Source organism: Priapulus caudatus, unplaced genomic scaffold (assembly GCF_000485595.1).
Source record: "Priapulus caudatus unplaced genomic scaffold, Priapulus_caudatus-5.0.1 Scaffold456, whole genome shotgun sequence".
NCBI classification, from domain to species: Eukaryota; Metazoa; Priapulida; class Priapulimorpha; order Priapulimorphida; family Priapulidae; genus Priapulus; species Priapulus caudatus.
Genome location: NW_014577517.1, coordinates 85,762 through 110,734, shown reverse-complemented (window position 1 = coordinate 110,734; position 24,973 = coordinate 85,762). Strand labels below are relative to the sequence as shown.

The window sequence follows — 24,973 nt, the reverse complement described above, 5'->3', positions numbered from 1 at the left end:
AGATTTGTGCCCAACTGTTGACGGACGGACGGACGCTCGGACGGACGGACGCTCGGACGGACGGACGCTCGGACGGACGGACGGACGGACGATCATGCGATTCTACAAGCTGCATCTGACTATGTCAGATGAGCTAAAAAACAAAACCCTACCACACCCTCTACCCTCACACATATCTCTACCACGAGTAAAACGGTGACTCACCATCTTCTTGCCGCTGTCATCGCTGTCCGGACTCATCACGCCTTCGTCGTCGTGGTCGTCCGCGGCAACCGCGTCCGTCCCCGCAGCATCTGCCGACCGCCGTCGGTCGCCGAGACGGGAGTCGCCCGACCGCCGCCGCTCCGGCACGGACGGTGGCGCCACCACGGCCGCCTCGCCGCCGCCGGACTTGCGTCGGTCACTCTTGCGTGACCTTAGCGGTCGCTCGTCCTCGTCAGGCTGGGACAGGGAGAGGGCACCAGTGTCAGCCAGCCGAATGACGATATGAGAGATGAGCAGCACTCACCTTCTACTATTTCCTCTTCTTATTATTATTACCTCCGCCATGGGCTTGGCGGAGGTTATGTTTTCACCGGCGTGTCTTTGAGTGTTGGTTTGTTTGTTACCATGCACGTTTCAGTTTACTTCCACTAGGTGCGCTGGCTGTAGACTTACAAACACGCAACCACAGGCTAAGGGGCAACCACAGTCCTCCCCCACCTGCACGCTCGCACTAATCCGGATCCAATTAATTATTTAATTAATTTATTTTTCCACTTAATTAATTAATTAATAACAAATTTCACATTGAGAGAATTCAGCTGCCTTGGCGGAGGTCTGTGCTCTCCGAGTGCTCTAGTTACTATTAACAATACTATTATTAAAGTAATTATTGCGAGAGTTTTCCAGTGTTTTCACCACTTTCATGATACCTACCGTTATTGATCGAGTAACAGCAATTGTCTAGAGTAACAATAAAATGTCTTAGAACCTTCGTATTCCACAAAACATGTAAATTTCGAACTACTAGTTCGTTTGCTGTAATCTTCAAAACTAGCCGGTAGTATGAAGTAGCTAGTGGCGCCGCCGCCTATCTACCATAGACATAGTACAGGCTCTCTCAAATGCACTTGTTTTTAAGATTACCAATTCGGCCAAGGCGCCATTTGTGATTTTGAGAGTCGGCATACGATAAAATTTATTGCTGTTACGGTGTGTTCATCTCCTATTTTCTATGCTATAACTGCATAAAATCGTTTTTAATGTTGGTGTAATCAGTGATATTTTTGCTGTCAGGTGAGACTATATTCAGCTATATTTAGTTTTTCTGAGCAAAAATCTCGCAATAGTTAGTTTAATGCTATTATTCAATTTTTAATCGCTCATTTCAATACAGTAATCGTTAAACCTTCGCATGCGTGTGAATTGAACCTTTTCGAACCGATAAAGTTATAACGTTCCCCCTCCCTGATCGCATTTTCGGAACAGCGCGCTCGGAATCGGAATTCCTTGGGCAGATTCGACTCACCTCCGGTACGACCTCGGACGCCTTCCGCAGCACGGGCGACAGCGCCGCGCTGCGTCGGTTGGCCTTGACCCTTGACCTCGTCTCCTTTGCACTGCCGCCACCGCCGCCGCCCTGCGCCTCACCCTCCCAGTCCCTCCACTCATAGTCAGCGCCCTCTGACAGGCGTCTCCGCGCCACCGTCTTTCCACTCTTGCGTCGCCGCCGCGTCGCCGGCGCCCTCTTGCGGTCGTCGTCCTCCGAGGCTGCGACCTTCGCCGGGGTGACAGCGGCGGCGGCGGCGGAGGGTCGCGGCTGGAAGCGACGGTTGAAGCGTGCGACGGGACAGGCTGCCGGCGTTGCACACCCACAGTCCACCTCATACTCACTGCCGACGATGGGGGAGTAATGAAACCGCACGTGAGCAGTGAGCACCAATCACATGAACATGGACACTAAACTTAATGTGAACGAGCATGGCACCTATGTATGCCACAGACACGGGGTTGCGTGTGGGGCTTAACAACCCGAGGGGGGAGGGAGAACAATTATAACTCCCTAAGGCATGAGATATTCCTGACATCTGCTCCTAAACCGTTATCAATTCATCCCAACTTCATTGTGACTAGTATTGTCGTCATGCTATCACTGATGAGTTTTTAGCAATTGTTTATTATTTTGGCTACATCCCAAATTCACAATCTTAGATAATGATCCCATAGAGTGTACTGGTACTGGAGGTACCTATTATCTGACCAATGATACCATGCTATACATACTAACATTAGCCGGACACATATGCTAACAAATGTTACAGTTAAAAGCAACTACCAAGGGCAAAACAAAGCTGAAACGACCTTCACTCAGTGTCAACGACACCTCTTTGAATTCACTCCACTGACGCGCTCGCAGTTTGCTAGTGCCTTCCTCTTCTCAACTCGATGATAAAAGAATGCGAGAACAGGGGGAAGAGGGCCGAGTGCGCGCGGGGGATACACTCACCACTCGCGGAACTTGTAGTCGAACGGGATGGTGACCTCCTTTCCGCTAGCGATCGGCTTCGTAGAGTAGATGCAGATGTGCAGCGCGCCGGACTCGATGATGTGCTCAATCTACACGCCAGACAGCGAGATGCGGTGAGACGGGCATGAGACATGAGACAGTAGAATAGTAAAATGGGCAAGACATGAGACATAGCGAGACAGACGATTCAAGGGACACAGTAACACAATGAGATGGGTGACTCATAACTCAGTGAGACACCGAGACGGGTCACGGGTGAGATACAATACACAGTAAGACAGTGACACGGGCAAGACACACTACACAGTAAGACAGTGACACGGGCGAGACACACTACACATTAAGACAGTGAGATGGGCGAGAAACAATACACAGTAAGACAGTGAGATTGGCGAGAAACAATACACAGTAAGACAGTGAGATTGGCGAGAAACAATACACAGTAAGACAAGGATGGAACAACTGCGTAGATGAGAGCAAGACACAATACACAGTACAGGACAGTGATCTGGAAGAGACCAATTTTGAGTTTTGCGCGGGGGTGTGGCACGGCAGCACTCATGCACCTCCGCGTTGGGGGGTGCACGAGGCGGCCGCACGTAGCCGCGCTCGCTTGCGCATAGTGCTCGCATCTAGCGCGCAAAGACGTCGCCAGGAAACCTTGTCGTAGACAGCACGAACGGATGCGGCCTGCGGAGAGAGACACCACACCAGAGGGCGCTGAGCGTCCGGACAATCGCCACGGCCGAGCGAGCGAAAACGTGGGGGCCGCCACGCGAGTAAATATCGCGATATCATGACATTGCAACCAACTACTATAGCGCATGAAGACCAGCGCTCCCATTTGTCTACCTCGACAGAGGTGAACAACACAGAAGTGGTCGAGCATATGTGATGCGCACACACCATACAACGGTCACTACTGCTGCGGGGGGGTGCTCAGCTGACGATTCTACTGATTGATTATTCACACTTATTTTAGGATTTAACTCTAGGATTATTTGACTTTGATATGCTTTCCGAAACAATCTCCAGAGGCCATCTGGCCCACCTCCCCCATCCCTTTTCCATGCTGGTGGCCACAACCCACGGACGTAGCATTTTGCTGGTGCACACTGTCTGCCTTCCACTCGTGCTAACGCTTACACACGGCCATTAACTCTACACACGACTATGTCATGATTCACCTCTCATGTTATGGTACCTTTTATTATGCTCTTTATGTTATATTCACATATTTTTGGTTATTTTGATTTGCTCTGGAATCTGGAATCCGACAAGTGTTAAAGGTCTAAGTAAATGGAAGTGGTCAATGACACTAGTGCTCACCACAAAAAAGGACACAAATGAGTGAGTGAGAAGAAAGTCGGTTTTAATGAGCCAACCATCGACGTACATTTATAGAAACGAAGAGTATATATGGGAGAACTCCATTATTTACTCTTGATAATTATGTTGTAATTTTTTATGTGAAAATAAATGTTGAGGATGTAAAAGTCTGAGATGTGGCGGAGTGATGGTATTACACCTAAATGATCGCCATTTTAACGTTTTTATAATATTCAGATTTAGGCACTGCCTAAAAAGCGGAGCTCCATGTGTAACGATGTAAGATTGAGAGGATATTCCACGTAGCTGCTATTACCACGTGACAATGGTGTTTCCCTTGCCCTATAACACAACTTGTCAAAGGTTAATTGGTTGCATGGTGTGCATGCGGTTTACTTCGTTACTATCGTGTTACGGCGCTATACCCGCTTTGATGTTTTCTTAGCGATGGCGTTCAAATAAATAGTTATTGCAGCGTTCCGACATGTTTTGTAAACTTTACGCTAATATAGACGTTTTATCGGCAGGGTGGAGAGGAAATACCAATTTTCGCATTAAAGATATTGTCAATGAAATCTTGTAAAACGAACCAGACGAGTGTGACACCACAGCACTGTTATCTGCGTGTCTATATAATTTACTATATAATTGCCAAAACCTACTAATTTGCATAATTTTTTTTTTTTTTTAATATCAAAACCGCCTTTAATACGTTTTGGGGGCCAGCCCTTATTCATTCATATACCAAAAATGAGCAAAATCTCGTTGAACCTGTACTGACTAATGGCAATTTCCATTTTTGCCAAAAAATTGCCGTGGCTCGAAAGTATGTCGACTGGCTAGACCGAATAATTCTGTCCCATATAACCTTTTTTATATTTTGGTGAGGGTATATAACCCTTTGGTGGGACAGAACGGGGGTTCATTGAAATTTTGTGAGATCGCATGCAAAATGCATGCGCTGCGAATGCCGGCCCGTACGCCGCTATATTGGCGCAAAAAAAAACCTACCGTTCCTTCTTACATGGCTTTAACCTTGCTACTGATATGTGTATACATTAACTTCAATCGTTATTTACTTCTTAAAAGATTGTTTTTCATAAACCCCGCTTCATTAACTTTAGTAAATTACTCGGCCCATTTACAAACAATCAGACTAATCACAGCGAGTCTAATCAGGCCTCCTGCAGCGCCACAGATACAAGCGAGAACCAGGGGGTTGTAAGATTCGCTCTGATTGGTCTGATTGTTTGTAAATGGCCGACGTAATTTACTAAAGTTAATGAAGCGGCCGGTTTATGAAAAACAATCTTTTAAGAAGTAAATAACGATTGAAGTGAATGTATGCCACATATCAGTAGCAAGGTAAAGCCATGTAGAAGAACGGTAGGTTTTTTTTTCGCGCCAATAGCGGCGTACGGGCCGCATTTCGCCAGCGCATGCATTTTGCATGCGCATCTCACGAATTTCAATGAACCCCGTTCTGTCCCAATATAACCCTCACCAAAATATAAAAAAGGTTATATGGGACAGAATTATTCGGTCTAGTCGACTGGCGTGCTCCAAAATAGGACGTTCAAACCTCTCCCATAGCAGTAACAACTATACCAATTTCAAAACATGTTGGTCAACGGTTCCTGAGTTATCGTTGCACCGTAGCAAATGTAGACGGAAGAGCGGACGGACGGACGTACGACGGACGACGAACCCATGGACAATGCTCATCTTTGACGATGTCAAGGTGAGCTAAAAAACCCCGCCAAGGAAAAGATCTATCCCACTCCCTCCGGAGGCTACGGCCCTAGGGGGTCATTGAATAAGTTCATTCGGTTGGTAGAATAATATAAATAACCAAGTTAATTGTTACTCAACCGTGCTGGTATGAAACGTACCGCTGACGTTTCGCCTCTGTCCAGGAAGCTTTTCTCAAAGCTAACTGAATTTAATCACGGACCAGTATTTAAACTTCAACTCACACCACACAGTCAACCACAAACTGTCTGTGGTACGGACCCTACTAGATCGTAGAGACAAAATTATAACGGAGAGTGAGGACCGGGAAGCTGAAGCGCGCCACATTAAGAACGCTTTAGGGAAATGCGGCTATCCCAATTGGACACTCGATAAAGTGTCCAAGGAGATGCAAACACCACGGGAAAAAACATCATCCCAAAAGAAAACCTCCACGGGAAAACCGAAGACGATGATCGTCCTACCCTACGTCAGAGGGGTCACGGACGTTGTTCAGCGTCACCTAAAAAATAGCAGGTGTGGCGTCAACAGTGGACGCGTTTGAAACTTCTAAAACGGTTTAGTACATCTCTAAAGACAAACAGACATGGCCACAACATTACGGCACTGCGTCTATAAAATACCGTGTGTGCTATGTGTGAAAGAAGTACATTGGAGAAACGCGCCGAAAATTTAAAACCCGCCTAAAAGAACACCAAAAGGACGTAGACACCGTAGCACCCAAATCTTTCACTAGGGCCCAGCGAAAACAGTCGGCTACCGAAATCACAAAATCCGCGATCACTGATCATGTAGCGAAGGACAACGCACACCATCGGATGGTGAGAATTCGCCAGATCATTGATCGCGAGCCTAAAAAATCAGGCGTTGATCAAGGAGGCCATCTGGATTCCCAAGACCCCAAATATCAACCGGGACGAGGGGGATACAGGCTTAGTCACGTGTGGACTAAGCTATTGACCACCACACCATCTGGTGGTCAAAACTGATTAAATTCAGTTAGCTTTGAGAAAGCTTCCTGACAGGAGGCGAAACGTCAGCGGTACGTTTCATACCAGCACGGTTGAGTAACAATTAACTTGGCCCTAGGGGGTCTTAACATTAGTCATGGCGTAAACTTTTTGTTTCAGACCGATCATTCCAATCATGTAAAACCGCAGCAAACCACCTCATACCTTGCTACAAAACAAAATTCTGTCAACACTCTACGAGAAAAAATCAACGTCACGAGTAATGTCAAGACAAATCTTGCTCTGTTCCAGCCCCCCCCCCTCCCCCATCCCGCGCACTCTCCCTCCCCCTCACCCTCACCAGCTGCAGCCGTTAACCCCCCCCCCCCCCCCACCACCCGCCCCGCGACGCCTGTCGTTCGACTCACGTCTTGTGGACGTGGTGCGCGGGGCTCTCAGCCTCCCACTCGCGGTGCAGCATCACGCGGCCGTAGTACTCGGCAACGAGCTGTCCCTCGCGCGTTGCCTCCGTCATAATGAGGCCGCGACGGCCCGCCGCGCCAACGTCCGCCACCGCGCCGACGTCCGCCACCGCACACAGGTGCGCCTGCAGCTGCATCGACAGCTGAATCACCTGAAAGCAGAAAACAGCCAACATATACATCATTGTTACATATATAAAGTTACGTTGATATGTATTACGTTGATAATGTATACAGAGAAGGCAATTAAACACAGGTCGTGCAGTCTTTACTGCCAAACGCATGAAAAATAACTGAAAATATATAATAACAAATATATATATAGTTAATGAGAAAAAGAGAGACAGAGAGAGAACGAGTGAAAGAAAGAGAGAGATAACCAAAGGGATGGACGGAGAGAGGAACAGAGAGTGATTGAGAGAGAGAAAAAAGGTGTCAAATCAGTTTGCTGCGTCACACTGTGTCAAACACTGCACAATAGCAATATAATAATTACATGGTTAAAAACTTTAACAAATATATCTGCGGAGAGAGGGAAGAGAGAGAGAGAGACATAGAAGAGGGTAAGAGACAGACAGAGAGAGAGAGGACAGTAAGAGAGAGGGAGAAAGCGACCGCGATCATTGATGCCCTGACCTTGAGGTCGTCGTCGATGTCATTGTGATGGCCGTTCTTGCGCGCGTTTGACAGCGCCACCTTCACGTCGGCCGTGTACGTGTTGATGTTGGCAAGCTGTACAGCGCTCGGCTGCTGCGCCGCCACTGGTGGCTCCCCCTGCTCGTCCGGCGTGTCCGCGCCGCTGTCCAGCGACGTCGTCGCCGCCGCCGTCGCGGCAACGCTCTTGCTGCGCAGTCGCTTTATGCGGCGTCTGCTGCTGCCGCTGTTGCTGCTGCCGACCTGCATTTCTCCATTCTTCTCCGCAAGTTTCTGTCGGCGATGCGAAAAGATATGCGTGAGCACAAGTAACAACAGGTAAACATAGGTAACACAGTAAAGTAAGTAAATGCAGGTAATAACAAGTACCACATAGGTAAACATAGGTACCACAGTTATATAATCACAGGTAACTATATAACAACTATAAGTAAATAGTTATAAGTAATACAGAAAAGTAAGTAAACAACTCAACAACAACAAGTACAAGTGAACATAAGTAACACAGTAAACTAAGTATTCACTGGTAGTAACAAGTACAAGTAACACACAGTAAGAACAAAGTAAAATAAGTATATAGTATGTGCATAGGTATACAGCTACAGGTAATATAAATGCCAGTAACGGAGTGAAGAATGAAACTGACAAGCTGCGACGCCACGCATACCTTGCGCTTGCGGATGTTGTTGCGGCGCGTGGCCGCGAGCTCCAGCTTCTTGCTCTCGTTCATCTTGCGCTTGTTAACGAGCTTCTCCTTCATCTTACGCTTTAGCTTGCTGATGCTGCTGTTCGGAGCGACGAGGGTGGCGGCGTTGGCGGGGCGGCGAGGGGGTGCCACGGGCTCGCCGGGCGACAGCGACTGCTCGCCGGGCAGCGAGTCGTTCATGTAGAGCTTCGATTCGGTGTCGCTGTCCGTCGCGCTGTCACCTGCAACGCACGGAGGAGAGCATGTGACGCGGTAACTCGCAGCCTCCGCGACACGAGATGGGAGTCTGACGGGGATGCCTGGAGACGCAGGAAGATGGGGATCTGACGGGGATGCCGGGAGATGGGGGGGACGCGAGGTGATGGGGGGTCTGACAGGATGCCAGGAGACGGAGGTTTGACGGGGATGCCGGGAGACGGGGGGACACGGGAGACCGGAGGTCTGACAGGGATGCCGGGAGACGCCGGGTGACGCGGGGTGATGGGGACGCGGGGTGATGGGTGGTCTGACTGTCTGACGGGGATGGCGGGAGATGGGGGGGTCTGACGGGGATAGCGGGGGATGGGTAGATGCCGGGTGACGCGGGCCCGAGATGGGGGGTCTGAAGGGGATGTATTGGCGAGAAACAATACACAGTAAGACAGTGAGATGGGCAAGACACAATACACAGTACAGGACAGTGATCCTGGAAGAGACATTTGAGGTTTTTGCGCGGGGGTGTGGCACGGCAGCACTCACTCACCTCCGCGTTGGGGGTGCACGAGCGGCGCACGTAGCGCGCGTCGCTGCCATAGTTGCTCGCATCTACCGCAAAGACGTCGCCAGGAAACTTGTCGTAGAACAGCACGAACGGATGCGGCCTGCGGAGAGAGACACCACACCAGAGGGCGCTGAGCGTCCGACAATCGCCACGCGCGAGCGAGCGAAACGTGGGGGCCGCCACGCGAGTAAATATCGCGATATCATGACATTGCAACCAACTACTATACGCATGAAGACCAGCGCTCCCATTTGTCTACCTCGACAGAGGTGACAACACAGAAGTGTCGAGCATATGTGATGGGCACACACCATACAACGGCTCACTACTGCTGCGGGGGGGTCTCAGCTGACGATTCTACGTGATTGATTATTCACACTTATTTTAGGATTAACTCTAGGATTATTTGACTTTGATATGCTTTCCGAAACAATCTCCAGAGGGCCATCTGCCCACCTCCCCCATCCCTTTTCCATGCATGGTGGCCACAACCACGGACGTAGCATTTTGCTGGTGCACACTGTCTGCCTTCCACTCGTGCTAACGCTTACACACGGCCATTAACTCTACACACGACTATGTCATGATTCACTCTCATGTTATGGTACCTTTTATTACGCTCTTTATGTTATATTCACATATTTTGGCTTATTTTGATTTGCTCTGGAATCTGGAATCCGACAAGTGTTAAAGGTCTAAGTAAATGGAAGTGTCAATGACACTGTAGCTCACCACAAAAAAGGACACAAATGAGTGAGTGAGAAGAAGTCGGTTTTAATTGAGCAACCATCGACGTACATTATAGAAACGAAGAGTATATATGGGAGAACTCCCATTATATACTCTTGATAATTATGTGTAATTTTTTATGTGAAAATAAATGTTTGAGATGTAAAAGTCTGAGATGTGGGCGAGTGATGGTATTACACCTAAATGATCGCCATTTAACGTTTTTATAATATTCAGATTTAGGCACTGCCTAAAAGCGGAGCTCCCGATGTGTAACGTGTAAGATTGAGAGGATATTCCACGTAGCTGCTATATACCACGTGACAATGGTGTTTCCCTGCCTATAACACAACTTTTGTCAAAGGTTAATTGGTTGCATGGTTGCATGCGGTTTACTTCGTTACTTCGTGTTACGGCGCTATACCCGCTTTGATGTTTCTTAGCGATGGCGTTCAAAATAAATATGTTATGCAGCGTTCCGACATGTTTTGTAAAACTTTACGCTAATATAGACGTTTTATCGGCAGGGTGGAGAGGAAATACCAATTTTGCATTAAAGATATTGTCAATGAAATCTTGTAAAACGAACCAGACGAGTGTGACACCACAGACTGTTATCTGCGTGTCTATATAATTTACTATATAATTGCCAAAACCTACCTAATTTGCATAATTTTTTTTTTTAAATATCAAAACCCCTGTAATACGTTTTGGGGCCAGCCCTTATTCATTCATATACCAAAAATGAGCAAAATCTGTTGAACCTGTACTGACTAATGGCAATTTCCATTTTTGCCAAAAAATTGCCGTGGCTAGAGATATCGTCGACTGACTAGACGAAAGATACATTATGATAAAATATAAACCTTTTATATTAACTTTTTGGTGAGGGTATAATAAAAACCATTTGGTGGGCGAAGAAAAAAACAGGAGGTTCATTGAAATTTTTGGTGAGATGAGAAAATGGCAATGCAGTGCGCTGCGAATGCGGCCCGTACGCCGCTATTGGGGAATAAAACCTACGGGTTCCTTCGACATGGCTTTACCGTGCTACTGATAATGTGTATCATTCGCGAGAGGAGCGACAAGGCAGGGGCGCCCGGCAAGACTGCAGAGGTCGGTTAGTTGACTATGCTAGAAGATTGTGATTTATCATAGCGGGAAGCACGACCGCTTCATTAACTTTAGTAAATTACGTCGGCCATGTTCACACATGACAGACCGCGTGATAATCACAGCGATCTAAGTCAGGGCCTCGCGAACTGGGCAGGCGCCACAGATCAAGGCGAACCAGGGGTTGTAGAGATTGCGCTCTGATTGGTCTGATTTGTTTGGTAAATGGCCGAAGTAATTGTTACTAGAGTTGATGAGGGCGGGGTTTAATGAAAACAATTTATTAGAGAAGTAAGTAACGATTGAATGAGGAAATGTATGGCACATAATAGCTGCAAGAGTAAAGGCCATGGCTTCAGAGAAGGAACGGCCTAGGGGCTTTTTTTGTGCGCGCCAGAAGCCGGCGTTACGGCCGCGATTATCGGCAGCGCATGGCACATTTTAGCATTGGCATTCCATCAGGCCCAAAGTTTCCAATGAAGCGCCGCCCGGCTTCTGTACCCAATATAAAGGCTACCAAAGATATTAAAAAGTTATGGGACAGGAATCTTATTCGGTCGTAGTGCCTGACTGATCGTAAGGCTCCCAAAATAGGACGTTCAAAACTCTCGCCATAGGACGTACAAGCTTATACCCAATTTCAACATTGTGGGTCAACGGGGTTCCTGAGTGTTTATGGATTGAGCGTAGGCAAATGTAGACGGAAGGACGAGAACGGGGGCTCACGACGTACGAGCGGACGAGGACGACGCCATGATAGCTCATGCTTTGAAAGGATGTCAAGGTGAACTAAAAACCGGCCGCCAAGGAAAAGATCTATCCCACTCCCGTCCGGGCTACGGCTAGGGGGTCATTGAATAAGTTCATTCGGTTGGTAGAAGAATATAGATTAAAAGTTAATTGTTACAACGTCTGGTATGAAACGTACAGCTGACGTTTCTCCTACTGTCAGGAAGCTTTCTCAAGATAATGAAATTTAATCACGGACCAGTTTTAAACTTCACTCACACCGACACAGTCAACCACAAAACTGTCTGTGGTACGGACCGCTACTAGATAGTAGAGACAAACTTTAAGCGGAAGAAGTGAGGACCGGGAAGCTGAAGCGCGGTCAGCAGGTTAAGAACGCTTTAGGGAAATGAGCTATCCCAATTGGACACTCGATAAAGTGTCAAGGAGATGAAACGGGGGAAACATCATCCGAACATAAAACTCCACGGGAAACCCGAAGACCGTGATCGTCTAGCCCTACAGTCAGGGTCGGGACGTTGTTCAGCCCCACGTCTAAAAATGCAGGTGTGCGTCACAGTGGACCGTTTGAAAGCTCTAAAAGCGGCTTTTAGTAGGATCCTAAAGACAGAAAAGACATGGCACAAATTACGGATCGCGATCTATAAATACGTGATGCTAGTGGTGTGAAAGAAGTTACATTGGAGAAACCGACCGAAAATTAAACCCGGTAAAGAACCAAAAGGAGGTAGACACGTAGCACCCAAATCTTTCAATAGGGGCGGAAACAGTCGGCTACCGGAAATCACAAGAATGCCGGGATCACCTGATGCAGTGTAGCGAAGGACAACAGTGAAGTCCTCGGGACATCGTTGGGAGGAATGCAGATCGATCTGTCGGCTGAGCTAACAAGATCAGGGTTGGATTGCAGGAGGCCATCTGGATCCGAACCCAAATATCTAACCGGGACGAGGGGGGATACGGATTAGTCACGTGTGGACTAAGCTATTGAGCGCCCAAACATCTGGTGTCAACCTGATTAAATTCAGTTAGCTTGAGAATAGGCTTCCTGAAGGAGGCGAAACGTCGGCGGTACGTTATAACCAGCACGGGTTGGTAACATTAAAAAAAAAAAACAAGAATAAATAAAAACACACAAGAAACAACGAGAAAATAAAGAAAAAACTAACGAGTACAAAAATAAACAAAAACCATATAAAAAAATAAACAAAAAAAAATAAAAATAACAACGAAAAAAAAACCCAAATAACCCCCGAACAATCAACCTAAACAAAACAAAAAGAAAAAACAAAAATAACTAACAAACAAAACCTTAAAAAAACCCTAAAACAACCCCAACACCAGAAAAAAACCTGAAAAAAGAAATCTCAAAAACCCAACCAAACCCCCCAAAAAAACAGACCCCCAAACTACAGCTAACAACCAAAAACAAAAAACCAACTAAGAAAACCCGAAACCAAACAAAAACCACCCTACCAAAAAGACAAACTACCACCTCCCCCACCCTTTACCCTAACTAAACACTAACAAACCAAAACCCCCCACCAAAAAACCTCAACAAAAGGAATAACCACGAAAAATACCCACCCCAAAAAAAGAACAAAAAGCCTTTGCGCTAGGGGTCTTAACATTAGTCATGGGGGGTAAACTTTTTGTTTCGACTTATTCCAATCATGTAAATCGAGCAAACCTCAGTACCTTGCTAGCAAAACAATTCTGTCACACTCTAGAGAAAAAATAACGTCAAGAGTATGTCAAGCAAATTTGCTCGTTCGCCCCCCCACCCCACCACCCGCGGGCTGTCGTTTAGCTACACAGTCTTGTGGACGTGGTGCGGCGGGCTCTCGCCTCCACTCGCGTGCTGCATAACGCGCCGTAGTACTCGCAACGAGCTGTCCTGCGGAGCGTTGCCTCGTGATAATGAGGGCCGCGACGGCGCCGTCGCGGAACCAGTCGCCACGCGCCGACGTCCGCACCGCACACAGTGCGCGCTGCAGTGCATCGACAGCTGAATAGGTGAAGCAGAACAGCACAACATATACATATTGTTAATATATAAATTACGTTGATATGTATTAGTTGATAAATGATACGAGAGGCTTAAACAGCGGTCGTGCAGTCTTCTGCCAAACGCATGAAATAACTGAATATATATAACAAAATATTAAGTAGTAGTTATGGAGAAAAGAGAGACGAGAGGAAGGTGAACGAAAGAGAGAGATAACAGGGATGGACGGTAGAGAGGAACAGAGAGTGTTGAGAGAGAGAAAAAAGGGATGTCAAATCAGTTTTGCTGCGTCACACTATGTCACATCATACTGCACATACATATACCATAAATTACATGGTTAAAATTTAACAAATATATTGCGGAGAGAGGGAGAGGAGAGAGAGCAATAGAAGAGGGTAAGAGAAGACGGAGAGAGAGGACAGGTAAGCAGAGAGGGAGAAAGCGGGCGGATCATATGAATGCTCTGACCTGAGGTCGTGTCGTGTGATGTGATGGCCGTTCTTGTGCGCGCAGTTTTGTGACAGGCACTCACGGCGGTTTACGTGTTGATATGTGGCAGGCTGTACGCGCTCGCTGCTGCGCGCCACTGTGTCTGCTCGTCCGGGTGTCCCGCGCTGTCCAGGAGGTCGTCGGCGCCTCGCGTCGGGTCAACGCTCGTGTGCGCAGGTCGCTTATGCGGGCGTCTGCTGCTCGCTGTTGCTGCTGCCTGACTGATTTCTCCATTCTTCTCCGCAGTATTCTCGTACGCGATGCGAAAGTTATCGTGAGCCAAGTAACACACGGTACATAGGTAAACGAAAGTAAGTAAATGCAGGATACAAGTACGACATAAGGTAAACAGTAGTACCACAGTTAATATTAATCCGGTAATATATAACAACTATAAGTAATATAGTTAAAGTAATCTACAGAAAAGTAATAAACTCACAAAACAAGTAACAGTGCACAAAGTAACACAGTTAACACTAAGTATCACTGTAGTAACAAGTACAATACACACAGTAAGACAAAAGTAAATAAGTATATAGTATCGTGCATAGGTAATAGCTGTACAAGGTATATATATAAGTGCAGAACGGAGTGAGAATGAAACTGAAAGCTGCGACGCCACGGATACTTGAGTTGGCGATGTTGTTGCGGCGGTGGCGCGAGTCTCCAGCTTCTTGCTCTCGTTGCATCTTGCAGCTTGTTTAACTGAGCTTCTCCTTCATCTTACGCTTTTAGCTTGGCTGATGCTGCTGTTTGCGGGCAGCGACGAGGTGGGGCGTTGCGGAGGCGCGAGGGGTGCACGGGCCTCGCCGGCGCAGCGCTGCTCGCCGGGGAGCGCAGCTGAGTCGTTCATGTGTAGAGATTCGATTCGGTGTGACTGTCCGTCGCGCTGTACTGCAACGCACGCAGGAGAGATGTTGACGCGCTATACTGCGCAGCCTGCCGCGACACGAGATGGGAGTTGAGGATTGTCCTGGAGCGTCAGGAGATGGGGATCTGACAGGGATGCCGGGAGATGGGGGGACGCGAGGTGATGGGGTCTGACAGGATGCCAGGAGACGGAGTTTGACGGGATGCGGAGACGGGGGGACCGGGAGCGGAGGTCTGACAGGATGCCGGGAGACGCCGGGACAGCGGGGTGATGGGACGGGTGAATTGGGTGGTCTGACTGTCTGACGGGGATGGGGGAGAATTGGGGGTCTGACGGAGGGATAGCGGGGAATGGGTAGATGCCGGGTGAACGCGGGCGAGATGGGGGTCTGAGGGGATGGCGCGGAGATGGACAGGTGACGGGGGGATGCCGGGAGATGGGGGGGAATGTGGGACTAGGGAGATGGGGGTTGACGGGGAGCCGGAGAGCGGGTGCAGGGAAGAAGAGACGGATGCGGGGTACGGGGAGAGTCGAAACGGGCCACCCACTCACACACACACACTGCCAAACAATTCGTGGCAGATCATCCACGCTCCCTCACTGGGTTTACACACAACACTTTGCGTTGGCAAATTGGACGCAACTTTTCCAATACAGCCGAGAATCGCAGTGTAAACGCAAAAGTTGCGTGACCAACCGATCGCCAATTCGCCAACATAAAGCTTAACATAATTGCGAGCGTTGCGTCAACTCGCGCGCGCGTGGGGACGGCGCGACTCACCGTTGACATCGTAGATGAGTTCGTCCTTCTTTTTCACCTGCAGCGCGATGGCGCGGTACTTGTCGATGGGCCGCGGGTTGCACTTCTCACACAGGTAGTTCTCAGGCAGCGAATGCCGATCCAGCTGCATGCAGTCACAGTGCTGCCACACCCTGCAGTGACAACACACGACACATGTCAGGGATGTACAGGTGTCTGTATGTACCAAGCACAACACACGTCAGAGGTGTACAGGTGTATTGCCATGTACCAAAGCACACACGTCAGAGGTTACAGGTGTATCACGTACAAGCAAGCAACACACGTCAGAGGTGTACAGGTGTATGCACGTACCAAGCACAACACACGTCAGAGGTGTACAGGTGTATGCACGTACCAAGCACAACACACGTCAGAGATGTACAGGTGTATGCACGTACCAAGCACAACACACGTCAGAGGTGTACAGGTGTATGCACATACCAAGCACAACACACGTCAGAGATGTACAGGTGTATGCACGTACCAAGCACAACACACGTCAGAGATGTACAGGTGTATGCACGTACCAAGCATAACACACGTCAGAGATGTACAAGTGTATGTATGTCAAGAGTACATAATAGAGAAGAGTATGACACTGTTTTAACAGCGTTTTGCGTAGTTTTCAACTTGAATTTATTCTATCAATATGTGAATAAATATATTCAAGCTTTACTTTGTTTTGTTCTCTGATTCTCCCGTAATCATATGACACCACCAGTTTACCTGAAAATCGTATGTGTTCTTCAAAAAAGTTCTTTGAATACGACACGGTTTCACACCGTTTTCCCCACGATTTGCATCTCTCCGATAACAGTTTAATAGCGGCGGCAGCACGAGGTTGTTACTACGGGACCCTGGGGGCTGTTGGGGATATTAGGCATCAAATTATAGTATATATGCAGTGTGTATTGCGTTTCCAGCATGCTAAAAATAAATGTGTGCTGACGGCGAGCTAGCAGCTGATTTTAGCTGTGTTCCTGATGATAATGAAGTGAAACAAGTGCTGTTACTGTGCTTACCTAATATCCCCCAACAGCCCCCAGCGTCCCGTAGTAACAACCTCGTGCTGCCACCGCTATTCAACTGTTATCGGAGAGATGCAAATCGTGGGGAAACCGGTGTGAAACTGTCGTATTCAAAGAACTTTTTTGAAGAACACATACGATTTTCAGGTAAACTGGTTGTGTCGTATGATTAAGGGAGAATCAGAGAACAAAACAAGGTAAAGTTTGAATATATTTATTCACATATTGATCTAGAATAAATTCTAATTCAAAGTTGAAAACTATGCAAAACGCTGTTAAAACAGTGTGTGTCATACTCTTCTCTATTATGTACTCTTGATGTATGTACCAAGCACAACGCACGTCAGAGCTGTACAGGTGTATGTATGGAGGGAGGGAGTGAGGGAGAGCGAGGCTGTCCTGGGTGCATGCAGTCACAGTACTGCCAGACCCTGCAGCAACAACAAACACAACACACATCGGTTTCATGGGAATGCATGTATGGAGAGGAGGCTCAAAATTATTTTACACGTTGCGGAGTGGTGTTAGCAATATACGTGGGACTCGGTGGGAGGCACGCGTGTTCGAACGCGCTCGAGCGTGATCTGAAATGTGGGGGCCATTCAACTTGAAATTGAAAAACGTGAGTTAGAAACACACGTGAGACCACACATTGCATGCTCATTTCAACGCATGAACGCACACAACAACCTGCTACGCGACGACCCGCTACGCGGCGACATGCTATGCGACGACCCGCTACGCGGCGACATGCTACGCGACGACCCGCTACGCGACGACCTGCTACGTAACTCCATCAACACTACTGCTACGATGGTATCGCTGCTGAGCAAAACCACAGTGTATGAAGATGCGCAAATACGTTTACCCACAAATGCCAAACAAGTGCCGCGGAGCGACAGCGCTCATCTAACGTCTACTGCAGTGACTCTGTGGTGGAGTGGTGGGATTCTAGTAAACCCTGTTAGTCCCAAACGTGTTCACATACACGCCGAAACAGTGGAATGCACAGGGATGGTATCAGGAACCTTCTCAAAGGAATGTTCGTTGGGATCGTTATGAAAGTTGCCATAAGAAGGCGCGTACGTTTAAGTGTCTTCAGATTAAAGATGGAAGCTCCCATCGTACGTAGTAGCAACAACTATTTGCAAGACAGAATAGGTAAGCACTCTTCCATTTACCTACGCAAGCCTACAGGCTGCAATAGAGAGCTGCCACCTGTAACCAATTAATGCAGGCAAAAACTACACAATACCACCACCACATGCACTGGCAGTGGCATACGTTACATGTAACATACTGACAGTACAGAATGCCAGCTTTGGAAATTAATACGATCAGAAGCATAAACTCTCTTCAAGAACCAAAATAGCTTTGTTGAAATGTTCACTGTGACATTGTAGCCTCATATCATCTTTTTTCTATTTTGCCTGTATTTTATTTATTTTCTATTTCTTATCTCTAATTCTTTTCTCTGTTCTATTTTCAAATTCTTTCTAACAGACAGTAAACAAGATCCATGGTTTAACCGCTCCTCTTGAAGGTCAAAAGGTTGATACCCGACATTTACGTCTTCGGCATGTCAGCAGACGGTAACATTTCATGTTCTTCATAAAGGCCATAAAAAGCTAGTCTACGCTGAGAGGCAAAAAAGTTTTTTCATATGCGCATCCGTCAGACCGCATGGTCCTCAGAAAATGTCTAAACGTCTGCCCTGTGCCCATGACCCTTGACCTCTCAGATTTTGTGCACGCGATGGCTTTTCCTGACCATGATGCTATATACCGACTATCGCACAAGCCTAAGTCGACGCCGTTTTAGATTGTTGCCCGCAATTCCCCTTTGGGGCGGCCCGCCCCCCCCCCACCTTTTTTTTCCCCCCCCCACTTGGCATTTCTCCCTATACTGTAAGTAAGGAGTGAATGTTTCCGCCTTCTTTTACACCTCTTGCCCTTGACCTTTTGGTACCCCCCGAGCAGCTTTCGGACATCCCAACTCGTGGTGTGACGACTCCCCCAATGTGCCCAGAATATCGTTGACGCGTACGTCGAGGCGTTAAGATTTGTGGCCAAAATCTGTTGACGGCGAACGAGGCGAACGGAGCGGACGGACGACGGACGGACAGTACCGGACGGACGGACAGCAAATCCGCGATTGAAGCAAGCTGCAATTACTGACTATGTCAGATGGCTACAAAAACACGAACACATCAGCGCAAAATTGAACCCTTAATGGCAGGCACAAACGACGCAGCGAGGCGTAAAGATCAGCGGTTTACCACGCGCAACACGCGGGCGCGGAGAACGATGCCATCACCAGCCAGCACGCTGTCCGCGGCCTAAAAACCACACACCGTGCATCTGCCAGCACTTCTAGCGGCAGCTTTGAACAGCCTGAAACTCGAACCATCCGTCTGCCGGAAACTGACGAAATACGCCCTCCAGACCCCCGCCCCCGCTAGCATATTTGTGCACTGATTGTCGTGAGGAGAACATCTGCGACTGCTCGCCGTTCAGGGGGCGCCGCGCGACACAGTGATACTTAAGACACTGTCGCAGCATATCATGTACCGTTCGTCATTGCTGAGCATGCGAAAAAGTGCCGCTGAACTAGAGAGGAGAGAGAGACGTACCCGGACTTGTTATAGGGATGCACCAGTACATCCGTGAAAGGATGAGTCGGATACCATGACATGAGTGACAAACAACAACTTCGAAATGATCATAACATGGCATGGAATGTGACACCTTTTGTTCTGCTGCTGAGTTATTGGCTGAGTTCATCTGAGTTGAGATGATTTAAAAGAGATGATTGGAGAAATCTGATCATGCGAAAGAGACGGAGAGGAGAAGTGAAGGAATAGGGAAGGTGAGAAGCAGAGAGGGAGGCGAAATGGGAAGGGAGTATGAAAAGCGGATGAGGGAAGGAGGGGAGGGATGGCTGCAAAGGGAGGGGGGCAAAGCAAACAATGAGAGGTGAGAGAACACACCTACCAGATGCACCTGGTGGTGCTGGCCGACCATTCGTGCATGGCTTCAGCTTCCTGCAACAATCTGCAGCCGCTGCTGCCACTAACTCCATCTCTAAATCATAGCCTTCTTCACGACCCCTGTAGCAACACGTCGCTCAGGTCCTCACACATGTTACATCGGCGCTCTCCTGCCTCAAGGTAACGTTACCACGACAGTCGCATGCCTTCAGTATGTGTTACAATACACAAACAGCTCTCTAAGCCACTGCAGACGCAGAGGGTGAAAAAGATACGCACGCAACGCAGCACCGGCACGCTGACGCAAACGCACCACGCACACAATGCTCGCACACACACACCACCCCACGCATCAACACGCACGCAGCACGCTTCACACACACGCACGCGCGACGCCAATCCGCGACACACGCAACGCTCGAAACCACGCGCACGCACACTACGCTCGCGACTACACACCACACACGACGTACGTCGATCGCACACGCACAGCTGACGGCAGCACCCTACACTGACACACGCACGTCATCTCACGCGTCAAGGGTCGCCAAAACAGAACGGCACTGCGACACGCACCGCACGGCATCTAACAGCTCAACATTGCATGCATGCTGCCACGCTCGCACGCCACGCTGCACGCAGCCACGGCTCGCACGCCACGCGCGCAAAAACGCTCAGGCACCGCTCACATGCATGCATGCCCCACGCTATCGAAACACGCTAGGTCCGCGTCCGTCCCGCTCCGCGGACACGCGACGCAAGCACGCTCACATGCATGGCAGTGCCCACGCTCTGAGCACCACATGCCGCATGCCCGCACGAGCACCTCACAATGCATGCACGCACGCGACGGCTCGCAACGCGACAACCACGCACGCAGCACGGCTCACCATGCACCCGAAACAGCTCTCATGACGCTCTTCACGCAGACGTCGATCGGTCGTCACACTTCCCAACGCACGGCTTTCTGCTGGCCACAAATCGAAAAGAATGGATGGGGTATTGAAGGCGCACAAAGCTCTGCACCACTGCTCTCAACAACTCACCGAAATGCATGCACACAGCACCACTGAGCAACGCTCTCACGCACGCGTCTCAACACTCCATGGCATGCACACATGCCACATCAGACTTCAGCACACAAACTACGGCCTCACCAGCCTGAGCTCGTCACAAACTCCCATGCATACACACAGCACACAGAACGCTCTCACGCACGCTCTCACACTCCCATGCATGCACACAGCACACAGAACGTCTGGCAGCACTCACGTGTCGATCGCGTCGAGTATGTTGGCTGTTGCGTGCGAGTCGGCGGCGGCGCGATGCCTATCCCCATCGTTGTCGTCGCCGCGAGGGGGCGCCGGCATAAGCTGCGTCCGCTCGTCGCCGAGGAAGCGAACTTTCTCGACCTTGGCCTTGACGACCTCCTCGACTGGCTCAACCATCGGCGTGGGCGACGCCGGCGGCGTCGGGGGCGGTGGCGCCCCGTAGTTATGGTCCTGCGAACGTAAGACACACGCCGTCATGCTCGCGAAACCTCCCCACTGGAATGCAGCTCGACGCGCACGCAACACTGGTTACCCAGCGGACGGCCGGACGAGGCTCGCTGGACATTACAGGAAGGATTGCCGGACAAGAAATACGGAAGGAAGATGTGCGCTGTCACGACGGACCACCGAATTAATATCACGCAATTAATATCAATGTGCTATGATACGTGTCTTGTACGTGTTACGGTGCATAGATTCATGTCGTATGCACGATACATGTCATCTGTGTGTAACGTTGCATGCGTGGTGCACGCATCATGGGAAATCGACGAGACTCGACGGAGGCAGGTGTACGTACCTGGCAGGTACTGATGTCAATGGGTTGTAATTGCGTAATCGATCATCGGTTGGACCCAAGTAACCGATGATCGGTTACAATCGGTTACTCGGGGTGTTGAATGCCTATAAAGCCCCTATGAGCGTATAAAATCCCTAGTGTGTCCTAGGCTTTAGCCCCTCAACAGGAAGTAACTACGGCAAATGTCGGGTGATTCTCGAACTAGCGATGATATCTCTGATTCTCATTACTTTTCCAAGTTTTCTTGTTCAAGTTTTACATTTATTTCGATTATTTTTTTCATTTTTTTCCCCCATGAAATCGATTATGGATTTTGATAACCAAGAGCTTGGTTCGAGCAACTGTTCAACCGATGATCGAGTATAATCGATGATCGTGACATCAATACTGGCAGGGCAGGCCGAAGCAGCTTGTGCAAGAGCTCATGAGGGTGATGCACGTGTGTTACATTGCAATGATTCGTGTCGTAAGTGTACAGCTGCATTATTCCGCGTTGCACATGTATTACATGGCTCTGATACGTGTCAGGTGTGTGTAGCATGTTACACGTGTGTGGAGGGCGGCACCAGGGCGTACTTACCTGGTAGGGCAGGCCGAAGCAGCTTGTGTAGGAGCTCACGGGGTGATGCTGCGACACTGTGATCTCCTCCGGCGCCACCTGCACCTCCAGCATGTCCGGTCTGCAATACGACGCGTACGCGCACGTGAGTACGCGTGAAAACCCACAGCAACACGACGCGCACGTGAGTACGCTCGAAAACCCACCGCAACACGACGCGTACGTGAGTACGCTCGAAAACCCACCGCAACACGACACGTACGTGAGTACGCTCGAAAACCTGCCGCAACACGACGCGTACGCGCACGTGAGTACGCCCGAAAACCTGCGGCAACACGACGCGCACGTGAGTACGCTCGAAAACCTGCCGCAACACGACGCGTACGCGCACGTGAGTACGCCCGAAAACCTGCGGCAACACGACGCGCACGTGAGTATGATTGTCCGTCACACCGTCCGTCTGTACCAGTGCCGTCCGTGCCGCCGTCCTCCGTCGATCCGTCAACAGTTGGGCACAAATCTTAAACCGCTCGACGTACGGTCACCCAATATGCGGTCGACAGTGGGGGGATCGTCAAAATCGAGTTTGGGATGTCGAAGCTGGGGGGTCACAAGGGATCACAAGGTCAAGGAGGTGTAAAAAAGGGGAACTGTACGTCCTGTCAAACTTCAAGGTATAGGGAGGAAATGCAGAAATTGCGGCACAAATCTAAACGGCTCGACGCTAGAGCTTGTGAGTGAGTCGGTCATTAGGCATCGATGGTAAGAAAAGCCATCGAGCTGTGCAAAATTGGAGTGCAAAGGGTCAATGGCACAGGGCAAGATTTTAGACAGTGTTCTGAGGACATGGTCCTGCGACGGAGCGATTGAGAAAAAAGTTGTACTTTTGTTTCAGCGTGAACCTAGTCATTTATGCTTTAATTGAAAGGACCATGAATATGTAACGTTCTGCTGACCAGGGTCGAAGAGTAAGTGTCGGATAACCTTTTGACCTTCAAAGAAGGGTTAAAACATGGATTTTGGTTTTATGTCCTGTTAGAAAGAAAACATGGGAACTGCGGTTGCCTAAGTAGAACTAACATCCTGGATGTAATGATGGCTACCAATGTCACCAGTGACAATTTCATAAAGCACACAACTTTTGGTTAACAGAAAGGTATGCTTCTATATCGTATATTCTGGCATTCCTGTACTGTCAGTTATGTTACATGTAACTGTATGCCACTGGCAGGCATGTGGGTGGCTGGTAGAATTGTGTAGTTTTGCTGCATTAATTGGTTACAGGTGCAGAGCTTCTTCTCTTGGCAGGCCTGTAGGCTGCGTAGTAATGGAAGAGTGCTTACCCTATCTGTCTTGGCAAATAGTTGTTGCTACTACGTAACTATGGGCAGCTCCAGTCTTTAAATCTGAATGACACGTTAAACGTAGCGCGCCTTCTTATGGCAACTTTCATAACGATCCAACGAAGCATTCCTTTGAGAAAGTTGCCTAGATACGCATCCTGTGCATTTCCACTGTTTCGCGTGTAGTGTGAACACATTTGAGCTAACAGGTTACTAGGATCCCACCCTCCACCACAGAGTCAGCTGCAGTAGACCGTTAATTGAAGCGCTGTCGCTACCGGCGGGCTGTTTGGCATTGTGGGTAAACGTATTTGCGCCATCTCTCATACAACATGTGGTTTCTGTGCTCAGCAGCGAGTACCATCCGTAGCAGTAAGTGTTGATGGAGCTTACACGTAGCAGGTCGTCGCGTAGCGGTCGATCGCGTAGCAATGTCGCCGCGTAGGCGGGTCGTCGCATAGCATGTCGCCCGAGCGGGTCGTCGCGTAGCAGGTTTGTTTGGTGCGTTCCATATCGGCGTTGAAATGAAGCATGCAAGTGTGTGTCTGCACGTGGTTGTTCTAACTCACGGTTTTGCAATTTCAAGTTGAATGGCCCCCAACATTTCAGATCACGCTCGGGCGCTTCGAACACGCGTGCCCTGCCCACCGAGTCCCACGATATTGCTAACGACCACTCCGCAACGTGTAAAATATTTTGACCTTCCTCTCCATACATGCATTGCCATAAGAAACCGATGTGTGTGTGTGTGTTGTGTGCTGCAGGGTCTGCAGTATCTGTGACTGCGGAGTGCACCCAGGACCAGTCCTCGCTCTCGCCTCACTCCCTCCCTCCATACTACACCTGTACAGCGCTCTGAACGTGGCGTGGCTTGGTAACAGTACATCAAGAGTAATAATTAGAGCAAGAGTACACTGACACAACAGCTGGTTTTAACAGCGTTTTGCATGAGTTTTCACTGTTGAATTAGAATTTAATTCTAGATCAAGTATGTGAATAATATATTCAAACTACCTGTTTTGTTTCGTGCTGATTCGTCCCTTAATCATGATGACACACCAGTCTTTACCTGCAAAATCGTATGTGTTCTTGCAAAAAAGTTCTTTGAATACGACACGTTTCACACCGAGGTTCTTTGCCGCCACGATCTGCATCTCTCCCCGATATACCTCTGGAATAGCCGGTGGCAGCGACGAGGATGTTCACTACGCTGCGACCTGGGCGGCTGCTTGGAGGGGATAATTAGGTAGCAGAGTAACAAGCGAGCTTGTTTCACCTTCAGGTTTATTCATCAGA

The 24,973-nt window shown here is 48.9% G+C and overlaps 4 protein-coding genes across 4 annotated transcripts in view; all 4 read right to left on the bottom strand.

Annotated features, from left to right (window-relative positions):
• LOC106810596 (histone-lysine N-methyltransferase 2E-like) overlaps nucleotides 1-1,089 on the bottom strand; it is a 10,796-nt gene extending 9,707 nt beyond the window's left edge. Inside the window, exons 1-2 of the mRNA XM_014814002.1 lie at nucleotides 1,081-1,089; nucleotides 205-441 (exon numbers count right to left, since the gene is read on the bottom strand). Of these exons, the coding sequence (XP_014669488.1) occupies nucleotides 205-441; nucleotides 1,081-1,089 (246 nt within the window). The remainder of the gene's footprint in view (nucleotides 1-204; nucleotides 442-1,080) is intronic.
• A 184-nt stretch (nucleotides 1,090-1,273) lies between these two features.
• On the bottom strand, nucleotides 1,274-3,141 carry LOC106810595 (histone-lysine N-methyltransferase 2E-like). The gene is made up of 3 exons (XM_014814001.1): nucleotides 3,076-3,141; nucleotides 2,489-2,598; nucleotides 1,274-1,874 (listed from the first exon to the last, which is right to left on the bottom strand). Exons 1-3 carry the CDS (start codon nucleotides 3,139-3,141, stop codon nucleotides 1,385-1,387), a joined length of 666 nt encoding a protein of 221 aa, XP_014669487.1. The 3' UTR covers nucleotides 1,274-1,384.
• The window catches only part of LOC106810594 (histone-lysine N-methyltransferase 2E-like), a 32,187-nt gene continuing 10,355 nt past the window's right edge, over nucleotides 3,142-24,973 (bottom strand). The window contains exons 4-8 of the mRNA XM_014814000.1: nucleotides 15,887-16,038; nucleotides 8,344-8,603; nucleotides 7,659-7,949; nucleotides 6,969-7,174; nucleotides 3,142-3,199 (exon numbers count right to left, since the gene is read on the bottom strand). Coding sequence (XP_014669486.1) covers nucleotides 3,142-3,199; nucleotides 6,969-7,174; nucleotides 7,659-7,949; nucleotides 8,344-8,603; nucleotides 15,887-16,038 — 967 coding nt within the window. The remainder of the gene's footprint in view (nucleotides 3,200-6,968; nucleotides 7,175-7,658; nucleotides 7,950-8,343; nucleotides 8,604-15,886; nucleotides 16,039-24,973) is intronic.
• LOC106810603 overlaps nucleotides 19,998-24,973 on the bottom strand; it is a 17,451-nt gene continuing 12,475 nt past the window's right edge. Inside the window, exons 2-4 of the mRNA XM_014814009.1 lie at nucleotides 22,356-22,455; nucleotides 21,197-21,426; nucleotides 19,998-20,043 (exon numbers count right to left, since the gene is read on the bottom strand). Coding sequence (XP_014669495.1) covers nucleotides 20,019-20,043; nucleotides 21,197-21,426; nucleotides 22,356-22,448 — 348 coding nt within the window. The 5' untranslated portion in view covers nucleotides 22,449-22,455 and the 3' untranslated portion in view covers nucleotides 19,998-20,018. The remainder of the gene's footprint in view (nucleotides 20,044-21,196; nucleotides 21,427-22,355; nucleotides 22,456-24,973) is intronic.

What these genes read in the sequence shown, in the direction of transcription:
- LOC106810595 (XM_014814001.1), bottom strand. Translation starts at nt 3,141, where the DNA reads ATGCGAGCACTATGCGCAAGCGAGCGCGGCTACGTGCGGCCGCCTCGT. An exon ending in GTGCACCCCCCAACGCGGAG is followed by an intron (nt 2,599 to 3,075) that starts GTGCATGAGTGC and finishes TCTGGCGTGTAG; the next exon opens with ATTGAGCACATCATCGAGTC. An exon ending in GACTACAAGTTCCGCGAGTG is followed by an intron (nt 1,875 to 2,488) that starts GTGAGTGTATCC and finishes CATCGTCGGCAG; the next exon opens with TGAGTATGAGGTGGACTGTG.